At 43.9% G+C, this 21,109-nt stretch overlaps 1 protein-coding gene across 1 annotated transcript in view; it reads left to right on the top strand.

Moving 5' to 3' along the window:
- Positions 1 to 382: 382 nt before the first annotated feature.
- Positions 383 to 21,109, top strand: part of LOC134566003 (vomeronasal type-2 receptor 26-like) — a 50,806-nt gene continuing 30,079 nt past the window's right edge. The window contains exons 1-3 of the mRNA XM_063425718.1: positions 383 to 624; positions 4,319 to 4,439; positions 4,538 to 4,741. Of these exons, the coding sequence (XP_063281788.1) occupies positions 383 to 624; positions 4,319 to 4,439; positions 4,538 to 4,741 (567 nt within the window). The remainder of the gene's footprint in view (positions 625 to 4,318; positions 4,440 to 4,537; positions 4,742 to 21,109) is intronic.

A 21,109-nucleotide genomic window follows, 5' to 3' on the forward strand; every position in this document is an offset into this window, starting at 1 on the left:
AATTAGAATATTGTAAAAAGGTGCAATATTCTGGGGGCGGGGCCTGACTGGCAAACTAACAAGACGCACTCAGCACGAGCTCCTGCTGTTTGGGCTCGAATTCTGCTGAAATCCTGGGGTACAGTGACGAAAGTTGCCCACTAAACAACCCACTGGACTGGGGAAGCAAGCACTAACCTGCTGACACCTCACTCGACAACCAGCATGACCGGGAACCGCAGCTACAGAATGAGGCTTACCAGAGGAGACAGGGAGGAAGGACGGCCGCCTTCCTACCCAAGGCTGAATGTCTCTAGTAAACGCAAACCACCTCCCCCCCCCTATGGACCGGCGGGGGTTATCCCGGTCCCCGCCAGGCGGAGTGCCCCATACACCACACTACATGACGGGCCCTGCAACTGCACTGAGCAATGTGGAACCGAGGGCCTCCAAGATGGCAGATTTACACGCGGCAATGCAAAACAAGCGGCAACAGCAAAATGCTACAGTATATACCTGTGGACGTACAGTGGACCTCCTGGCAGCAATCTTCGACTGCTTTTGGGCCAAGCTGATGCTGAGCTTACAGCCAGTAGCACCTCGCCGCGAACTACCCAAGTGGGATGATTCCGAAGGCGAAAGGAGGTTTGGAACTCCTCTTCAGGGCACCACTAAGCCCCACGCTACCGTATCCCACATTACACGCCTTCCCGGGCCGAGAGGAACAGGGCACAAAACCCAAAGGTGGGGGGCAGCGAAACGAAGACCCAGCTCGACTACCAAGACTCACCGCACCACCGCACCATCCCGAAAGGGACGACCCTTGACCAAGACAGTTCCCAGGCTCGTGGCAGGAGGGCACCAGCTCTCGCAAGGCTCAGGGGCAGGAGAGGAGACCCGCCGCCAAGACACCACGCATCTCCACAGCTGGGTTTGAATTCCGGCGTACGTCCCAAGCCTGGCAGACACCATGTACATGGCAGGGAAGTAACAACTCCGGTGCAAACTAAGGACCGTAGCATCAATATACACCACACCGGGGTTGCCCGCCTCCATGGCCTGGGCCCACAGGAAAGCTTTGATCACTCCCCCGAGCATGCAGACCGGGCCTCCAGAGCAGGGATCGGTTGACACAGCCTGGACTAGCACGACGAGGGGCCCATGGCCGAAGACCCAGCTCACAATACCTGGACTCTCGTTCCACACCCAGGTGGCAATGAAAAATACTGGTTTATAATTAAAAACTGAGCATACATCAAGCTACACAGCCGACATATTGTTCGCTGCAGCTTATCTTTCACCAATCTTTTATTTTATATATTTTTTTCTCATTTTTATAATTTTCCCATTTATGTCCATGATTTGTCTGCCCACGCTCTCATCTATTGATGCTTAGACCATAACCTAACACGTAAAATGTGCATGTAAAATGTAAATACTCCTGCCTTGTTTAACCCCTTAATGACCAAACTTCTGGAATAAAAGGGAATCATGACATGTCACACATGTCATGTGTCCTTAAGGGGTTAAATTGCCACTCATGTCATCAGGTCTACAACCAAGTTTAGCAACTTCCCTTCACTAGTTACTCCAGACTTATACTGTCTAGCCTGCATGATATATAAATTAGCAATGTGCCCCTATTTTAACCAACTACTTTATCTTGACTAACTCATGTTTTTTCTACAAAAATGTTGTTAGGCTTAATCGTTATTACTAATTTACTAATATGTCTCACGAATGCCGAGATCATTTTTTACTTGCGGTGTATTTCAATCTATTTCTTATTTTTTTGCTATAATTTACTTTCAGTCTAGACAGAACATCCAATGGTAAATATGCAATATATGCGCAATCTAGACATATATTTCCAGCTAATAAAATAGTATCTAGATGTCATTATGTCAAATATCATTAATTACATCTAGATACTATCATTACAACGGAGAGTAATAATGTTTGCTGAGGTTTGTTTACTAATATCATTTGGTTTATGTGAATATTCCATTGCCTTGCCACAAGGGTAAGCACCTGTGGCTTAAAAAGGCTTTTAATTAGATTGGAATTCCTTCATTTAATCAATTTATATTGGATCTTTCTTGTGTATAATAAATCTATTAAAGAGTTGTGGGCTCGTTGATTAAAAAATTGTAAATTAATTGGCTGTGCTCATCCAGGCTCCTTGACATCCCTGATTTAGAAGTTGATGATTGGTGAGACAATTGTATTTTACTCAGATGTTTAACTTTGATGTTATCAATCAATTATTGTATCACATGTGTATTCACTGATTTAATATGTTATGCACCTATATATTGCATTATTTGTGTGTGCTTCAGTAGCTTGATAAAGACCCTTAGGGGTTGAAACGTCGCTTTGTAGCTGCTGGTTCCAATAAATTGCCTTTCTCTTGGAATTCATTTGGAGTGCCTGGATTCATTTTCTATTTTTTATAATCAGAAGTAATGACCTAAACAAATCACAATGCTTTCCCATAGGAAAGCATTGAATTGGTTGAGATTACAAACTAGGTGGGCCAGGGGGCGGAGGGAAAACACCACCCTGGCCAAAACTGCGCAGCATATTCGAGGTGTGATCTTACCATGAATTTATAAAGAGGCAGAATTATATTTTCATCCAGGAAATGAATGCCGCTTGTTATACATAACAGTACCTTACTTGACTTCGCAACTGCTGATTGACATTGCACTTTTTTACCTAGTTTGTTGTCTATAAAAATGTACAAATCCTTCTTGAGTGTTGTTATCCCTCATTCACTACCATTTAGGGTGCAAGTTGCTTGTGCATTATTTACCACAAAGTGCATAACTTTAAATTTAAACTGCCATTTGAGTGCCCAGTCTCACAATCTAAATCCCTCTGCAGCATAGTAATATCCTGCTCACATTATATTACTGTGACAGACAGCCTTGCACCCCGAACGGGTACCTCCGTCAATTGCTGCTTCCTAGTACTTGCGAGCACCATAAGCACTGTACTGGAACACCATAACCACCATAAACCCCACAAACCTCCAGAGCTTGGTTGGGATCTTGCTGTCCTCAACCCACCCTGGACCCAAGACTAGGATCCTGCTTCCAGTGGGTACACCTCTCCTAGTGCAGAGAGCGTAGCAGGAAAAGCTCTTATAAGAGCTAGTGATTATACTCAGAGGAGTATTGTGGTATAGCAATCCCCAGGGAAATGTTGTTCTCCAATCCCCCAAACATGAGCAAATACTTTATGAATGGGTAAACAAATCTCTCTTTAATGGGAGCCACACTTGGCCTTTTATGACAATTCCCATGCAAGGGGTACACCCTCATGAACCTTGTTGGGCACTCCAACACAAAGACACAGACCAATAAGAGCAGTGATTAAATGCACGACACTCCCATACACAGCACACAATCCCTCCCCTCTGCTTGGGAGATAATTGAATCAGTAACTGTACTAATTAAAGTTTTATGTCATCTACATACCATGAAACATGAGTTTTGATGCTTATTTCAAGATTCTTTATACATATGTTAAATAGAAGCTCTCCCACTGATGATGACTACTGTACCATTTATGTTAACTGCCCAGTCATGTTTCTCATAATTTTCACCATATTATAATTGTGTCTATTATGTCATGTTGCTTAGTGTATGCTATTGCCTCTAGTTCCCTCATTTGTTAAGCTCCTTAAATTAGTAAGCATGCATTTAATATTATCATGATTCCGTTATACTATATGTGAATTTGTATTACTATCACATACCTTCTCTGCTCTCATCTTGCAGCTCCCCTATCTTGACTTCCCTTGCGCAGAGTTAAAGCTCATCTCCTTTCTGTCCTACCTCCATTTTGTAGATTTCTGTGTCCCATGCCCCAACTACTAGTTTAATAGCAAAACAAAAACCTGAGCCTATCCTATAGGGCTCTACTACATCTGAGTGAGACCATATGGAACATTCACTCACTGTATTTATTACAAATGTTACTTGCACTATTTACACTTATATCTGTTTCAGATACACTGTATTGTGATACGTTCCCCATACATATGAATGTCAACCCATATGGGTGAGTCTGTATATACCTAAGCGCTCCACATACACACTAGTGGTGGTTTTTATTATTAATCTCCTACACTGTGTTTACACTTGGTTTTTGTATTGATTTATTGATTTTTCAGTGGTAGCTGCTACTATTGTTTATTTTATTATTGACCGTAAGCGCCTTGAATACACACGTCTCCAATAGCTTTTGTTAACTAATTTAATATCGTCTCCAACCAGTCATTGCACCACATAATGTCACATGTAATATGTAAGGCTATGTCTTGCCACCCCAGAGTCAATCATTTAATATCTAGAGTTTGTAAAGATCTTAACTTGAAAGAGTCTTCTAAAGAAGAACCTTCCACCTCCAGTCGCCATTTCTCTGACCTCAGGAGAAAAAGGACTACTTTCCCAGTACACTAAACTATAAGAGACCTTATTAAAGAGGAATGGTCCAGATAAGACAGAAAATCCTCTGCTAAAGGAAAATTTTCACAACTTTATCCAACAAGAACAAGAATTCTGAAACATGGGATTTTGCCCCCAAGGTAGATGCAGCGGTGGCTATACGTACCACTTTACCGGTAAATAATGTGGAGTCCTTTAAAGATCAGATGGATAAAAAGATGGACTTCAATCTTTCTAAAGCATATGATGCATCAGGAACATACTTTCATCCATCAGTAGCCCTTACGTCGGTGGCCAGAGCACTGAAAGTATAGATAGAGAATTTAGAGGAGGACATTAAAAATGCCAAAAGCAGATCTTCCCTATTGGACAGCTTGAAATACATGAAATTGGCTATTGATTTCTCATCAGAAGCAGCAGTAGATCTAGTCAGAACCCTAGCCAGGAATATGGCCTTTTTAATTTCTGCTAGAAGAGCAATATGGCTCAGTTTATGGGCCGCTGATGCTTCCTCCAAAATCATTTTGTGCTCCCTTCCATTCCATGGTGACATGTTATTTGGCAAAAACCTGGATGACTGTATCAAATGAGCTGCCGAAGATAAAAGAGGTTTTTTGCCTCAAGACCGTAGAGCCAAAGGACCCATGGGTGCAAAAAGAGAGTACTGTCCATTTCAAGATAGCAGATCCTATAGACCAGGAAGGGAGTATGGAAGAAATCAATCCTGGAGAACTGGGCAGTCTGGCACTAGTGGGGGGAAATCCTAGGGTCAGTGGCGTAGCGTGGGTTGTCAGCACCCGGGGCAAGGCAAGTCATTTGCGCCCCCTAACCCGTGGATTTTAGCATAGTGTGTGGAGAGAGTGCCGTTTGTGCGTGGAGAGAGTGCCGTTTGTGCGTGGAGGGGTGCTGTGTGCGTGGGGGGGTTCTGTGTGCGTGAAGGGATTCTGTGTGCGTGGAGGGGATCTGTGTGCGTGAAGGGGTTCTGTGTGCGTGGGGGGTTCTGCGTGCATGGGGGGTTCTGTGTGCGTGGACAGGTTCTGTGTGCGTGGACGGGTTCTGTGTGTGTGGAGGGGTGCTGTTTATGTGTGGAGGGGTGCTGTTTATGTGTGGAGGGGTTTTGTGTGCGTGGAGGGGTTTTGTGTGCGAAGGGGTTCTGTGTGTGTGGAGGGGTTCTGTTTATGTGTGGAGGGGTTCTGTGTGCGTGAAGGGGTTCTGTGTGTGGGGGGGTTCTATGTGTGTGAAGGGGTTGTGTGCGTGGAGGAATTCTGTGTGCGTGGGGGGTTCTGTGTGCGGGGGGGTTCTGTGTGCGGGGGGGTTCTGTGTGCGGGGGGAGTTCTGTGTGTGTGGGGGGTTCTGTGTGTGTGTGTGGGTTCTGTGTGTGTGGGGGGTCTGTGTGTGGGGGGGTTCTGTGTGTGTGGGGGGTTCTGTGTGTGGTGGGGGTTCTGTGTGTGGGGGGGTTCTGTGTGTGTGGGGGGGTGCTGTTGGTGAGGGGGAGGAGTGTAGTGTGTGTATGGGGGGTTAAAGCATTGACTGGTCAGGGTCCAGGGGAGAGGGGGAACAGCTTCAATTCAATCCCTGGTGGTCCAGTGGTGGCGCGTGCTGTTCAGCCTGCAGCTCCTCTGGCTGCAGGCTGACTTCGCTCTCCTCCCGCAAGAACAGCAGGCAGGTCGGAGCGTTGCCATGGTAACGCACGGCAACGCTCCAACCTGCCTGCTCGCGGGAGGAGCATTCTTGGCTCGCTTACTGCTTCCTGTTACACCGGGTAGGGGATCAGAAGCTCCCCTACCCGGTCTGCCTGCTCGGCCACGCTACATTCTGTGACCGGCAGGAGGGGAGCGCTTCCCCTCCTCCCGGTCACCCTGTAATTGCTGCCGGGGCTGGTGCACACTAGGCGGCCGCGCACCGGCCCCCTAGTGTGTCGGCCCACCGGGAAATTTCCCGGTTTCCCGGTGGGCCAGTCCGCGCCCCCCCAGATGTTGCGCCCGGTGCGGCCGGCCCCCCTGCACCCCCCACGCTACGCCTCTGCCTGAGGTACTTCATCCTCCAAAAACTTCAGGAATTTGTGATGGGATTATTTCTCAGTCAGAAGGAGTAGGAGCCCATTTACTTCAATTGCAAATGGCATGGGAGGAATTCACAAGCAACAACTGGGTTCTAGAAATCATCAGGAGAGGATGTTTTCTGGAATTGTACAAGAAACCCACACTAAGATCTTTTCAAATCACAAGATGTCCAGGAGACAAAGAGAAAAGAATCACCCTTCAGGACTTCATTTCCTCTTTACAAAAAGAAGGACTTATAATAAAGGTCCCAGCATCAGAAAGAACTAATGGGTTCTATTCACACCTTTTCCTAACAAGGAAATCCTAAGGAGGGTGGAGACCCATTATAGACATACAGAGACTGAATCAACACTTGCACATCTGCAGGTCCCTGCGATCTCTCATAAAAAAGTCTTCCCCAATAAATGGATGGTGTCAATAGACTTATTGGATGCCTTTTTCCATATTCACAGTGGAAGAGGGTCATTTCCAATTGAGAGTACTACCCTTTGGACTCAGCACAGCTCCAAGGACTTTCACAAAAGTACTAGTAGTACTAATTACGGAACTGAGGAAACAGGGCAAATTCATCTTCCATTATTTGGACGACATCCTGATTGTGGCGGACAACAAAGACATCTTGTCTTCCCACACCTTCAATTGCCTTCAGTTCTTACAACATTCTGGCTGGAAGATTAATGTCAAAAAGAGCTTCCCCCCCGCTAGAGGTGATTCCCTCGGCGCGGTGGATGCCCACCCCCTATAGCTCCTGGCGAATCGTAAGACCCGGAAAAACCTAGTGAAGGACATACTATAGTGAGCATACTGTGGACCTTGATTGTCCACGGGTGTGTGCCCACAATTAGGTATTCCTTATTTCTTGTTATTGTTGTTTATTCTATTTTTGCTTTCTTTGTTTTTCTTTTTTTTTTATCCTTGTGTTTTCTCTAAAAATTGTGATTTGTTCGCACTTGTACAGATAACAAATATATCTGCTCTCTCTCAGGTTGTACATCCTCCACAACCTATATATCTACCACTACCTATACCCCCCCCCCCCACCCTCTCCCACACCCCCTACCCCCTCTACCTTCCCTGAAGTCCTTCCCTCCCCCTCCACCCCCAGACCTCGGCCAGAACTAGGTGTAAAGGTCACATGACCAGGGGCGGACGGTGGTGATCGGATGGCGGGGGGGGGGGGGGGGGAATCCGAACGGCCTACATCCAGGTGGGTAACCAGCAACCACCACCACACCACGGGACATGGATCTCAAAATCACCTCACTGAACGTAAACGGACTAAACGTCCCAAACAAACGCAGACTAATGTTAAGGGAAATAAGACGACATAAAGCTGACATCATGTTCGTACAAGAGACACATTTACCACGTAACTCACGAGTGAGCCTAACTGACCATGTGTACACGAGAGCATACGCATCACGGGCCCCCTATAAAAAGAATGGGGTAGAAATACTAATACACAAGAAATGCCCCATACAAGTCACGGGGACACACACGGACACAGACGGCCGGTACGTGGTGCTGACGGGCACACTTCCCACTACCACCTACCACTTCATCAATGTATATGCACCAAACACCCCTACACCAGAGTTCTGGTCGGCCCTAGAAACCACAGTACAGAACCTACCGAGGGGAATTCTGATACTGGGAGGGGACCTGAACGCGACGCCGTGCCCGGCTGCAGATAGGGGAGGAGGGCAACACCTCCCGCAATCTCAACACAGGGGGGGGCCAGGACAAACTCCTACATAACTTCATCCTTAACACTGGCCTGCTAAACCCATGGAGAATCCAACACCCCAGTGAGCGTGACTTCACGTTCTATTCGGCCCCCCACACCACATACTCCAGGATAGATCTATTCCTCACTAATAAGCTAGGTATGCAAACCATGTGGATAGCACCCGGTGGGTGCTCCTTACAGGGGGGGTATTGTCATGCCCCAGCTACCGGTAATTCCCTGTCTCTTCCAGGTTGACGGAGTTTAGCCACACCCCCTCTCTGACGCGGTCTCTCCACGCTACATAATGCGACCGCGCCAGATACAAGACGCTGGATTAATGAGCAGCGTTACCGCGATATCAACCCAGCTGAAAGTTTTCTCTGCAAACCTACCTGTGTACCGAACCGGAATTGAACTAACCTCCTTCTCCTCTCCTCGACCCGGAACCTAAATTCCACCCTCTTGAAGCTAAGTTAATCGTTTCATCTGTGATACGAACTTCTTTCTCTCAAGACTGCTGAGCATTCCTTCCATAGTCTGCTCTCAAGTTCTCCAATAATTTCTGCTGCAGCCTGCTCTCAAGCCCGTTAAGCATTCAGGCACCAGCTGCTCCCTAACCTGCTAACTTCAAACCTAAAATGAATCTCTGCTGTTACAACTTCATTATAGCTTCCTTCATTAACCTAAAACTTGCAAACACCAAATGTGCTAGACTGCATGTATATAGGAAGCTGCTTACCAACAGCGAAGTATTTAAAGATACAGTACCTGTATTTTCCTATATTGAATAGACAATTCCTATTTTATTCTCTAATTTTCTAATCATCAATTTAAATCCTAAGAAATCTGCAGTTGCGCTCCATCTCAATCTATGTAAACGTGACAGATTAATCCAGCCTCTGTAATGGATCCAGCAGATTTAGATTCAAAATTTACTATGCTGAATCAAAGAGTCGATACACTTGCCCAAGGCATGCAAGACCTCCAGGTTACAAATGAACAAATTCTTACTTATGTCAGAGACTTACAAACCCATACTCCTCATACTGTTATGCACTCAGCTAGTGACCCTGCTGTCTGTAATCCCGAAAAGTTTTCTGGAGTTTTCAGGGAGTTTCTTAATTCCTGCAAGTTATTAATTGCTCTAAAACCTAGTTTGTTCAGTTATCTCCTTCCTAAGAGGTGAACCTATGGCCTGGGCCCACTCCTTCTTGGAAAATGACGATCCCATCTTAGACTCATTGGATGAATATTTTGAAGCTATGTCTCTTCTTTATGAAGATCCTAACAAACAGTCTACAGCTGATTTAACCATCAGAACCCTTCAGCAAAAACATAGGCCTGTCGAAGATTACATTGCTGAGTTTAAAAGATGGGCAATAGAAACTCAATGGAATGACATAACCCTGCGCAACCAGTTTCGAATTGGGTTATCCGAAGCAGTAAAGGATGAACTTTCTAGAACTGAACTTCCTACTACATTAAACGCGCTGATTAAACTATCAATCAGCATTGACAGAAGGCTTAGAGAAAGAAAGGCCGAAAAAGCTCTCTCGGGTTCATCATGGAAAAAACCATTTGGTCCTTCAAAAACAACTGAAAAAACATCATTACCAAATGAACCTATGGAAATAGGCACTATAAGAAGTCCTCTCACACTAGAAGAAAAAACTAGAAGACGTCTACTAAACCTCTGCATGTATTGTGCCTCACAAGATCACTTGATCCCAGATTGCCCCTTATTGAAACGGCCAAAGGGCGGTAAGCATGCTCATACCACTTCTATACTAAGTGCACTTCCTTCTAAATCAACCACTCAATTTTCCTCAATTTCTCTCATATTACAGTGGGACAAAGAAAGAATTACGACTGAAGGCATCATTGATTCTGGGGCAAACGGGGTGTTCATCGATTCATCCTTTGTAACAAAAAATAAAATTCCTTGTGTTCGCAAAAGCACTTCTGTTTCTGTCAGAGTGATTGACGACTCCCTCATAGCCTCGGGCCCTATAATAAATGAAACTATTCCTCATACTTATATCTTATATTCGATATTATCTCTTCTCCTCTTTATCCGATCATACTAGGAATCAACTGGTTAAGGGACCACAACCCACAAATTACTTGGTCTCCCTTCTCTCTCACCTTTAACTCTGCGTACTGTAAGGAGACATGCTTACAACATATTCCAATTTTTCAGACTATTGAAGAACCAACTATACCTTCCTGTTATTCTGAGTTCTCAGATGTATTCAGTAAAAAGGAAGCTGAAACACTTCCACCTCATCGTCCCTACGATTGTCCCATAGACCTCATACCTAGTGCCCCCATACCTTTTGGGCACATCTACCCTCTCTCTGAATCTGAATTAAAAATCCTCAAGGAATACTTGGATGAAAACCTCCGTAAGGGGTTCATTAGACCTTCCAGCTCACCTGCTGCCTCCAGTATGTTTTTTGTGAGAAATAAAGACCAGACCATACGTCCCATCATAGATTACAGAGCCTTAAACAAAATAACAGTTAAAAATTGTTACCCTCTTCCCCTGATAAATGAATTGATTGAACGGTTAAAAACTGCTACTATCTACACCAAGCTTGACCTCCGTGGGGCATATAACCTCATTAGAATCAAGGCTAATGATGAATGGAAAACTGCTTTCCGAACAAGATATGGCCTCTACGAGTATCTTGTGATGCCTTTCGGCCTCTGCAATGCCCCTGCAACCTTTCAACATTTTATAAATGACATCTTCAGGGATCTTCTAGACGTCTGTGTTATCATTTATTTAGATGACATTCTTATATATTCTAATACTCCTGAGGAACACAAAAAACACGTGAGATGGGTGTTGTCCAGATTTAGAACTCATAAATTATACGCTAAACCAGAAAAATGTCTTTTTAACGTCAATGAAATAACCTTTTTAGGTTACGTTATTACTCCTCATTCAATAAGCATGGATAGTTCTAAAATCAATTGTATCCTCAACTGGCCCATTCCTTCTAATGTAAAAGAATTACAACGTTTTCTGGGGTTTGCCAACTTCTACAGGAAATTTATTAAAAATTACTCTGACGTAGCTCATTCACTTAATTCACTTAACAGCAAAAAACATCCTTTCAATTGGAATGAAAAGGCTCAAAAAGCTTTCGATGAATTAAAAAGAAGATTTACAACTGCTCCTATCCTTCAACTTCCAAACCCCACATGTCTTTATGTCCTTGAAACAGATGCTTCAGAAACAGCCATCGGAGCTGTCCTCTCCCAACACAAAACTCCTCAAGATCCTCTTCATCCAGTTGCCTTTTTCTCACGTTCAATGTCTCCTGACGAAAAAAATTACCCTATAGGAGAAAAAGAATTATTGAGTATAAAAGCAGCCTTAGAAACCTGGCGACATCTTCTTGAAGGAACACAAGCTCCTATAATAGTTTATACTGACCATAAAAACCTTGAATATCTTCACTCCAACAAAACTCTCTCTGCTAGGCAAGTAAGATGGAATCTCTTCTTCTCCCGGGTTAATTTTCAAATTGTTTTTAGACCTGGATCTAGGAACAAAAAGGCGGATGCCCTTTCCAGAATTCACCAAGACCTTGAATTGGAACCCCCACATACAGTCATCGTAGTCTTAACGTCCCTTATAGATGACATAAAAGGCCTAAGTCTGGATGCTCTTGAACTTCCTAAATCAATTAAGTTATCACTGAAAGATGGTCTCTATTATTTCAATGACAGGATTTACATTCCTCCCGCATTCAGAAATAAAATACTCAAATTCATTCATGATTCTCCTCTGGCTGGTCATCCTGGTATAAAAAAAGACCCTAGAATTATCCAAAAGATATTATTGGTGGCCTCGCCAGGACACCACCATCGAATCCTATGTCAAAACTTGTTCAACCTGCCAAAGATCCAAATCTGAAAATCATCAACCCTTTGGTCAATTGTTGAATCTACCGATTGCGGAAAGACCTTGGCAATCCATTTCCATGGACTTCTTGGTGGAACTTCCCCCTTCTCAACATCATACTACCATTTTAGTAGTAGTGAACCGCTTCACAAAAATGTCCCATTTTATCCCTTTGAAGAAATTACCCTCATCATCTGAACTTTCAAAAGTATTCCTCGATAATATAGTGAAACTTCATGGACTTCCAGACGAAATCATATCGGACTGTGGAACCCAGTTTACCTCCAAATTCTGGAACGCATTGTGTGCTTCTCTTCGTATTCAACGTAAACTATCTTCCGCTTATCATCCCCAAACCAATGGGCAAACTGAAAGAGTTAACCAATGCTTAGAACAATATTTACGATGCTATTGTTCCCACCTACAGGATGATTGGATGACATGGTTGCCCATGTCCGAATTTGCATGTAACAACTCAGTTCATACAAGCAGCAAAATGACTCCCTTCTTCTCCAATTATGGGTTTCATCCCTCTTCATTTCCTGCTCATATAATTCCTTCATCTAACCCCACCGTTTCAAATCAAATCTCTTAAATTACATGAAAATCTTGAATTAGCATCCTCCAACCAAAAGAAGTTTTTTGATACTAAGAGACAACTTCCTCCCGCTTATAAAATTGGTGATCTTGTCTGGCTCTCCTCAAAAAACATATCCACCAACCGTCCTTCAAAGAAACTAAGTTCCCTTTTTCTTGGTCCTTTTCAAATCTTCTCTATTATCAACCGTAACGTTGTGAAATTGAAGCTCCCACCTACTTTAAGACTTCATCCAGTCTTCCATGACTCCTTGCTCAAACCCCATCTTCCTGACCCTTTCCATAGAGATGTAATCACTACTCCTGATCCTATTTTGGTACAAGGTGAAGAAGAATACGAGGTCCAAAAAATTCTGGAGGTAGAATAATGGTTGTGCATCACTCATTTCTTCCAACTGATGTGTAAATAACTCCTCTGACATACCAAGTGAAGCGGCTGTGGTGCAAGTGTTGGTGGTGGCGGAGAGCGGGCGAGTGGTAACTTGAGAGGTGCCCGAAGCTAAGCTGGAGGAGGATGGTGTGTCGAGGTTCCGAGCGGAAGCTGTAGAAATTTGGGTGTCCTGTGTTAGCCAGTCAACTATGTCCTCAGACCTTTTCAAGTTCAGGGTACGTGGCCTGTGAACACTGGGCATTATTCTAGGGCCAAAGGGAATCACAGAACCACGACTACGATGGCCCCTGCGGGGTGGCCTGCTTCTGCCTGTCATTTTTTTTTTTCGATTAGTGGTACTATGCGTGCAAGCTACTGTGACAACAGATATGCGTGGCACTGGTGTGACACTGTGCCCTGGCAGGCCCTGAAACACACACTCGTGAAGGAAACTGACTGCTATTATATTACAGTCCAAAAAGTTTTTTTTTGTTTTTTTTAAATGCAAGCTATTGTGACACCAGTGAGAGAGTGGTGGCACTGGGCAGGCCCTGAAATGCACACTAGTGAAGGAAACTGACTGCTAGTATATTACAGTCCAAAAAGTAAAGTTTTTTTTTAAATGCAAGCTATTGGGACACCAGATATGAGTGGTGGCACTGGGCAAGTGGGCACAGTATTCGCTGCGTACCTGACACACACGCTGGCAGACAACTAACTGCTATTCAATCTATTACAGTTAAAATTGTATTTTTTTTTTTAAATGTACACTACTGTTACACCAGATATGAGTTGCACTGGTGTGACACTGTGCCCTGGCAGGCCCTGAAACGCACACTCGTGAAGGAAACTGACTGCTATTATATTACAGTCCAAAAAGTTTTTTTTTTTTTTAAATGCAAGCTATTGTGACACCAGTGAGTGAGTGGTGGCACTGGGCAGGCCCTGAAATGCACACTAGTGAAGGAAACTGACTGCTAGTATATTACAGTCCAAAAAGTAAAGTTTTTTTTTAAATGCAAGCTATTGGGACACCAGTGAGGGAGTGGTGGCACTGGGCAAGTGTGCACAGTATATGCTGCGAGCCTGACACATACGCTGGCAGACAACTAACTGCTATTCAATCTATTACAGTCAAAATTGTATTTTTTTTTTAAATGTACACTACTGTTACACCAGATATAAGTTGCACTGGCGTGACACTGTGCCCTGGCAGGCCCTGAAACGCACACTAGTGAAGGAAACTGACCGCTATTATATTACAGTCCAAAAAGTTTTTTTTTTTTTTAAATGCAAGCTATTGGGACACCAGATATGAGTGAGTGGTGGCACTGGGCAGGCCCTGAAACGCACACTAGTGAAGGAAACTGACTTCTATTATATTACAGTCCAAAAAGTTTTTTTGTTGTTAAATGCAAGCTATTGTGACACCAGATATGAGTGGTGGCACTGGGAAAGTGGGCACAGTATACGCTGCGAGCCTGACACACACATTGGCAGACAACTAACTGCTATTCAATCTATTACAGTCAACATTTTTTTTTTTTTTTTTAAATGTTGTGACGAAATGCCTTTTGTCACTTGGTTTATTGGTGACAAGCTGCCCTTTACCCCTGGCTGTTGGAGGAGCCTGATTGCCAGCCTCTTATCTGTTGACTATGGTCCCTGGGAGATTTGGCCCTTCAGGTGCAACATATGGGCATATTGGATTTGCATGGTGCTGCTGCTGGCCCTTTAAAAAACATCCGTGGACATATTATGACTTTTAGGAACAATGTCCCTTTAAGACTGTGTAGCAAATTGCATTAAGGCTGTCTTCAATATTATGTATGCTATTATGTGTTCGGTAAATTGTAAATGTGTAGGTTCTATGTGATAAATGTAACAGTATGTATTTTTATGTCTTTTATTGTCCTTTGTCTGCCATGTGGCTAATGGAGTTTTGCCTCTGTCCTTGGAGATAATTGGATTACTTCCCAATTATCTCCAGGATAGAGACTCTGTGGAACTTGTTTTGGGAAGAAAAGCCATGCTTCATTTGGTCACAAAGGACTTTCCCTTAACTTTTGAACCACTGGTCTGATTCGTGCCATTTTTTTAATATGTTGTTCCCCTGAATGGATTGATTGTGAATATGTAATTTTTATGGAGATTGGATATATGGCTTTAGAGTTATGAAAGTTGGGTAAAAAGTATGTTTTAACTGTATGTGTAATTGGGTTACCTCCCAGGATAAGGGGACGGAATCTGTGGGTTGTAACTGAGATGTTATTGGTTGTTTTATACCTCCCTGTGGGCGGTCCTATATTGGCAAAGATTGTAATAAAAACCAGACTGGGTGTGCCAGCACCTCAGATCATCTTGTACCTTCATGAAGTTTCAGCTCATGTTTGGGTGATTGGAAAACTACACTCTGGGGATTGCTATTATTATTATTATTATTATTGCAATTTATATAGCGCCAACAGATTCCGTATCGCTTTACAATATTATGAGAAGGGATTTAACTATAAATAGGACAATTACAAATAAACTTACAGGAACAATAGGTTGAAGAGGACCCTGCTCGATCGAGCTTACATTCTATAGGAGGTGGGTGTAAAACACATTAGGACAGGAATTTGCAATCAAATAAGGTGCCCTTTAGGAGAGGGCAAGAGACAGGTATGTGAGGTAGGGGTTAGTCCTGGAGGCCATATGCTTTCCTAAAGAGATGGGTTTTAAGGCACTTCTTAAAAGATGCAAGACTAGGGGAGAGTCTGATGGCGGTAGGCAGGCTATTCCATAGGAAGGGAGCCGCCCGCGAGAAGTCCTGCAAGCGCGAGTTGGCCGTACGAGTGCGGACAACGGACAGGAGGTGGTCACGGGCAGAGCAGAGAGACCGAGAAGGGACATACCTATGGATCTGTGAGGAGATATAAGAGGGGCTAGAGTTGTTCAGTGCTTTATAGGTGTGAGTTAGTACCCTGAATTGACTCCTATAGCATACAGGAAGCCAATGTAAGGACTGGCAGAGGGGTGAGGTGTGAGAGAAACGACTAGAGAGGAAAATCAGTCTAGCAGCAGCGTTCATTACGGACTGTAGGGGTGCAGTACGGCTTTTGGGAAGACCAATCAGGAGAGGGTTACAGTAATCCATGCGGGAAATTACCAGAGCATGGACAAGCTCCTTGGTAGTATCTGGTGCAAGAAAGGGGCGGATGCGGGCTATGTTTTTAAGATGGAATCTACAGGATTTGGCAACATGCTGGATGTGAGGCTCAAAGGTGAGACCAGAGTCAAGTATGACGCCAAGACAGCGTGCTTGCAAAGATGGACTGATGTTGGTACCACAAACTTGAAGGGAGAGTGAAAGAGGAGGATCAGTATTAGGAGGAGGAAAGACAAGGAGCTCAGTTTTTGAGAGATTGAGTTTCAGAAAGCGGGAGGACATCCAGTCAGAGATGGAAGAAAGGCAAGCAGTGACACGTTGCAGGACGGCAGGGGAGAGGTCCGGGGAGGAGAGATATAGGTGGGTGTCATCAGCGTACAGGTGGTAGTGGAATCCAAAAGAGGTAATAAGTTTGCCAAGAGAGGCAGTATAAAGAGAAAATAGAAGGGGACCAAGGACGGGGCCTTGGGGGACTCCAACCGAGACAGGGCGAGGGGAGGAGGTATCATTAGAAAAGGAGACACTGAATGAGCGTTGGGAGAGATAAGAGGAAAACCACGAGAGGACAGAGTCACAGAGACCAAGCGATTGAAGAGTTTGAAGAAGGAGAGCATGATCAATGGTGTCAAAGGCCGCTGAGAGGTCAAGAAGAATTAGTATGGAGTAGTGGCCTTTGGATTTAGCTGCGATTAGGTCGTTAGTGACTTTGATAAGGGCAGTCTCTGTAGAGTGGAGAGGGCGGAAGCCAGATTGAAGGGGGTCAAGGAGAGAGTTGGAATTGAGGAAATGAGACACATGGGTAAAGACAAGCCTTTCCAGAAGCTTTGAGGAAAAAGGGAGCAGGGATATGGGACGGTGGTTAGAGAGGGTGGATGAGTCGAGGGATGTTTTTTTTAGTATAGGTACTACAGTGGCATGTTTAAGGTCAGCAGGGACGATGCCAGAAGAGAGCGAGCAGTTGAAGATGTGTGTTAGAGAAGGCACGAGACAAGTGGAGAGAGATCTGATAAGGTGAGATGGGACAGGATCGAGCGGGCAAGTGGTGGGGCGAGAGGAGCAAAGAAGAGCAGCCACCTCTTGGTCAGTAGCTGGGGGGAATGTCTGAAGGGTAGGAAAGGCATGATCTATGTGTGATTGAGAAACAGAAAGGCAAGGAGGGGAGAATTCTTTCCTTAGCTGTTAATCTTGTCATTGAAGTAACATGCAAAGTTATCAGAAGTAAGGTTAGTTTTGGGGGTGGCCACAGCAGGGCGAAGAAGAGAATTAAAGGTGTCAAAGAGACGCCTGGGGTTAATTACTAAGCTCTGCTAAGAGCTTGTTCCTGTTCCTGCTCTCTGGAATTCGGAGAGGTCCACCTACTGGAAGCTGGACCCTGGTCTTGGGTCCAGAGTGGTTGGTGTCGACGAGACCCCAACCAAGCTGCGGCAATTTGTGGGTTCTGCAGTGGTTATGGTGTCAGGCAGAGTGCTGGGAGTTCTCGGAAAGCACTAGGAGCATCCATCAGCGGAGGGTACATGGTCGGGGTGCCAGCGGTTCCGTTACAAATGTACACTACTGTTACACCAGATATGAGTTGCACTGGTGTGACACTGTGCTCTGGCAGGCCCTGAAATGCACACTCGTGAAGGAAACTGACTGCTCTTATATTACAGTCCAAAAAGTTTTTTTTGTTTTTTTTTTAAATGCAAGCTATTGTGACACCAGTGAGTGATTGGTGGCACTGGGAAGGCCCTGAAACACACACTAGTGAAGGAAACTGACTGCTATTATATAACAGTCAAAAATGTTTTGTTTTTTTTAAATGCAAGCTATTGGAACACCAGTGAGTGAGTGGTGGCACTGGGCAGGCCCTGAAACGCACACTAGTGATGGAAACTGACTGCTATTATATTACAGTCAAAAAAGTTTTGTTTTTGTTAAATGCAAGCTATTGGAACACCAGTGAGTGAGTGGTGGCACTGGGCAGGCCCTGAAACGCACACTAGTGATGGAAACTGACTGCTATTATATTACAGTCAAAAAAGTTTTGTTTTTGTTAAATGCAAGCTATTGGGACACCAGTGAGTGAGTGGTGGCACTGGGCAAGTGGGCACAGTATACGCTGTGAGCCTGACACATACGCTGGCAGACAACTAACTGCTATTCAATCTATTACAGTAATTTTTTTTTTTTTTTAAATGTTCACTACTGTTACACCAGATATGAGTTGCACTGGTTTGACACTGTGCCTTGGCAGGCCCTGAAACGCACACTAGTGAAGGAAACTGACTGCTATTATATTACAGTCCAAAAAGTTTTGGTTTTTTTTAAATGCAAGCTATTGGGACACCAGATATGAGTGAATCGTGGCACTGGGCAGGCCCTGAAACGCACACTCGTGAAGGAAACTGACTGCTATTATATTACAGTCCAAAAAGTTTTGGTTTTTTTAAATGCAAGCTATTGGGACACCAGATATGAGTGAATCGTGGCACTGGGCAGGCCCTGAAACGCACACTAGTGATGGAAACTGACTGCTATTATATTACAGTCAAAAAAGTTTTGTTTTTGTTAAATGCAAGCTATTGGGACACCAGTGAGTGAGTGGTGGCACTGGGCAAGTGGGCACAGTATACGCTGTGAGCCTGACACACACGCTGGCAGACAACTAACTGCTATTCAATCTATTACAGTCAAAAATGTATTTTATTTTTAAAAATGTACACTACTGTTACACCAGATATGAGTTGCACTGGTGTGACACTGTGCCCTGGCAGGCCCTGAAATGCACACTCGTGAAGGAAACTGACTGCTATTATATTACAGTCCAAAAATATTTTTTGTTAAATGCAAGCTATTGTGACACCAGATATGAGTGGTGGCACTGGGCAAGTGGGCACAGTATACGCTGCGAGCCTGACACACACATTGGCAGACAACTAACTGCTATTCAATCTATTACAGTCAACATTTTTTATTTTTTTTTTAAATGTTGTGACGAAATGCCTTTTGTCACTTGGTTTATTGGTGACAAGCTGCCCTTTACCCCTGGCTGTTGGAGGAGCCTGATTGCCAGCCTCTTATCTGTTGACTATGGTCCCTGGGAGATTTGGCCCTTCAGGTGCAACATATGGGCATATTGGATTTGCATGGTGCTGCTGCTGGCCCTTTAAAAAACATCCGTGGACATATTATGACTTTTAGGAACAATGTCCCTTTAAGACTGTGTAGCAAATTGCATTAAGGCTGTCTTCAATATTATGTATGCTATTATGTGTTCGGTAAATTGTAAATGTGTAGGTTCTATGTGATAAATGTAACAGTATGTATTTTTATGTCTTTTATTGTCCTTTGTCTGCCATGTGGCTAATGGAGTTTTGCCTCTGTCCTTGGAGATAATTGGATTACTTCCCAATTATCTCCAGGATAGAGACTCTGTGGAACTTGTTTTGGGAAGAAAAGCCATGCTTCATTTGGTCACAAAGGACTTTCCCTTAACTTTTGAACCACTGGTCTGATTCGTGCCATTTTTTTAATATGTTGTTCCCCTGAATGGATTGATTGTGAATATGTAAGTTTTATGGAGATTGGATATATGGCTTTCGTGAAGGAAACTGACTGCTATTATATTACAGTCCAAAAAGTTTTTTTTTTTTTAAATGCAAGCTATTGTGACACCAGATATGAGTGGTGGCACTGGGCAAGTGGGCACAGTATTCGCTGCGTACCTGACACACACGCTGGCAGACAACTAACTGCTATTCAATCTATTACAGTTAAAATTGTATTTTTTTTTTTAAATGTACACTACTGTTACACCAGATATGAGTTGCACTGGTGTGACACTGTGCCCTGGCAGGCCCTGAAACGCACACTCGTGAAGGAAACTGACTGCTATTATATTACAGTCCAAAAAGTTTTTTTTTTTTTTAAATGCAAGCTATTGTGACACCAGTGAGTGATTGGTGGCACTGGGAAGGCCCTGAAACGCACACTAGTGAAGGAAACTGACTGCTATTATATAACAGTCAAAAAAGTTTTTTTTTTTTTAATGCAAGCTATTGGGACACCGGTGAGTGAGTGGTGGCACTGGGCAGGCCCTGAAAAGCATACTAGTGATGTAAACTGACTGCTATTATATTGCAGTCAAAAAAGTTTTGTTTTTGTTAAATGCAAGCTATTGGGACACCAGATATGAGTGGTGGCACTGGGCAAGTGGGCACAGTATTCGCTGCGTGCCTGACACACACGCTGGCAGACAACTAACTGCTATTCAATCTATTACAGTTAAAATTGTATTTAAAAAAAAAAAAAATGTACACTACTGTTACACCAGATATGAGTTGCACTGGTGTGACACTGTGCCCTGGCAGGCCCTGAACTGACTGCTATTATATTACAGTCCAAAAAGTTTTGTTTTTTTTTTATTCAAGCTATTGTGACACCAGTGAGTGAGTGGTGGCACTAGGCAGGCCCTGAAACGCACACTAGTGATGGAAACTGACTGCTATTATATTATAGTCAAAAAAGTTTTGTTTTTGTTAAATGCAAGCTATTGGGACACCAGTGAGTGAGTGGTGGCACTGGGCAAGTGGGCACAGTATACGCTGTGAGCCTGACACACACGCTGGCAGACAACTAACTGCTATTCAATCTATTACAGTCAAAATTTTATTTTATTTTTTTTAAATGTACACTACTGTTACACCAAATATGAGTTGCACTGGTGTGACACTGTGCCCTGGCAGGCCCTGAACTGACTGCTATTATTTTACAGTCCAAAAAGTTTTTTTTTTTTTTTAAATTCAAACTATTGTGACACCAGTGAGTTAGTGGTGGCACTGGGCAGGCCCTGAAACGCATACTAGTGA

This window comes from Pelobates fuscus, chromosome 6 (genome assembly GCF_036172605.1).
Source record: "Pelobates fuscus isolate aPelFus1 chromosome 6, aPelFus1.pri, whole genome shotgun sequence".
In the NCBI taxonomy this organism is placed as follows: domain Eukaryota; kingdom Metazoa; phylum Chordata; class Amphibia; order Anura; family Pelobatidae; genus Pelobates; species Pelobates fuscus.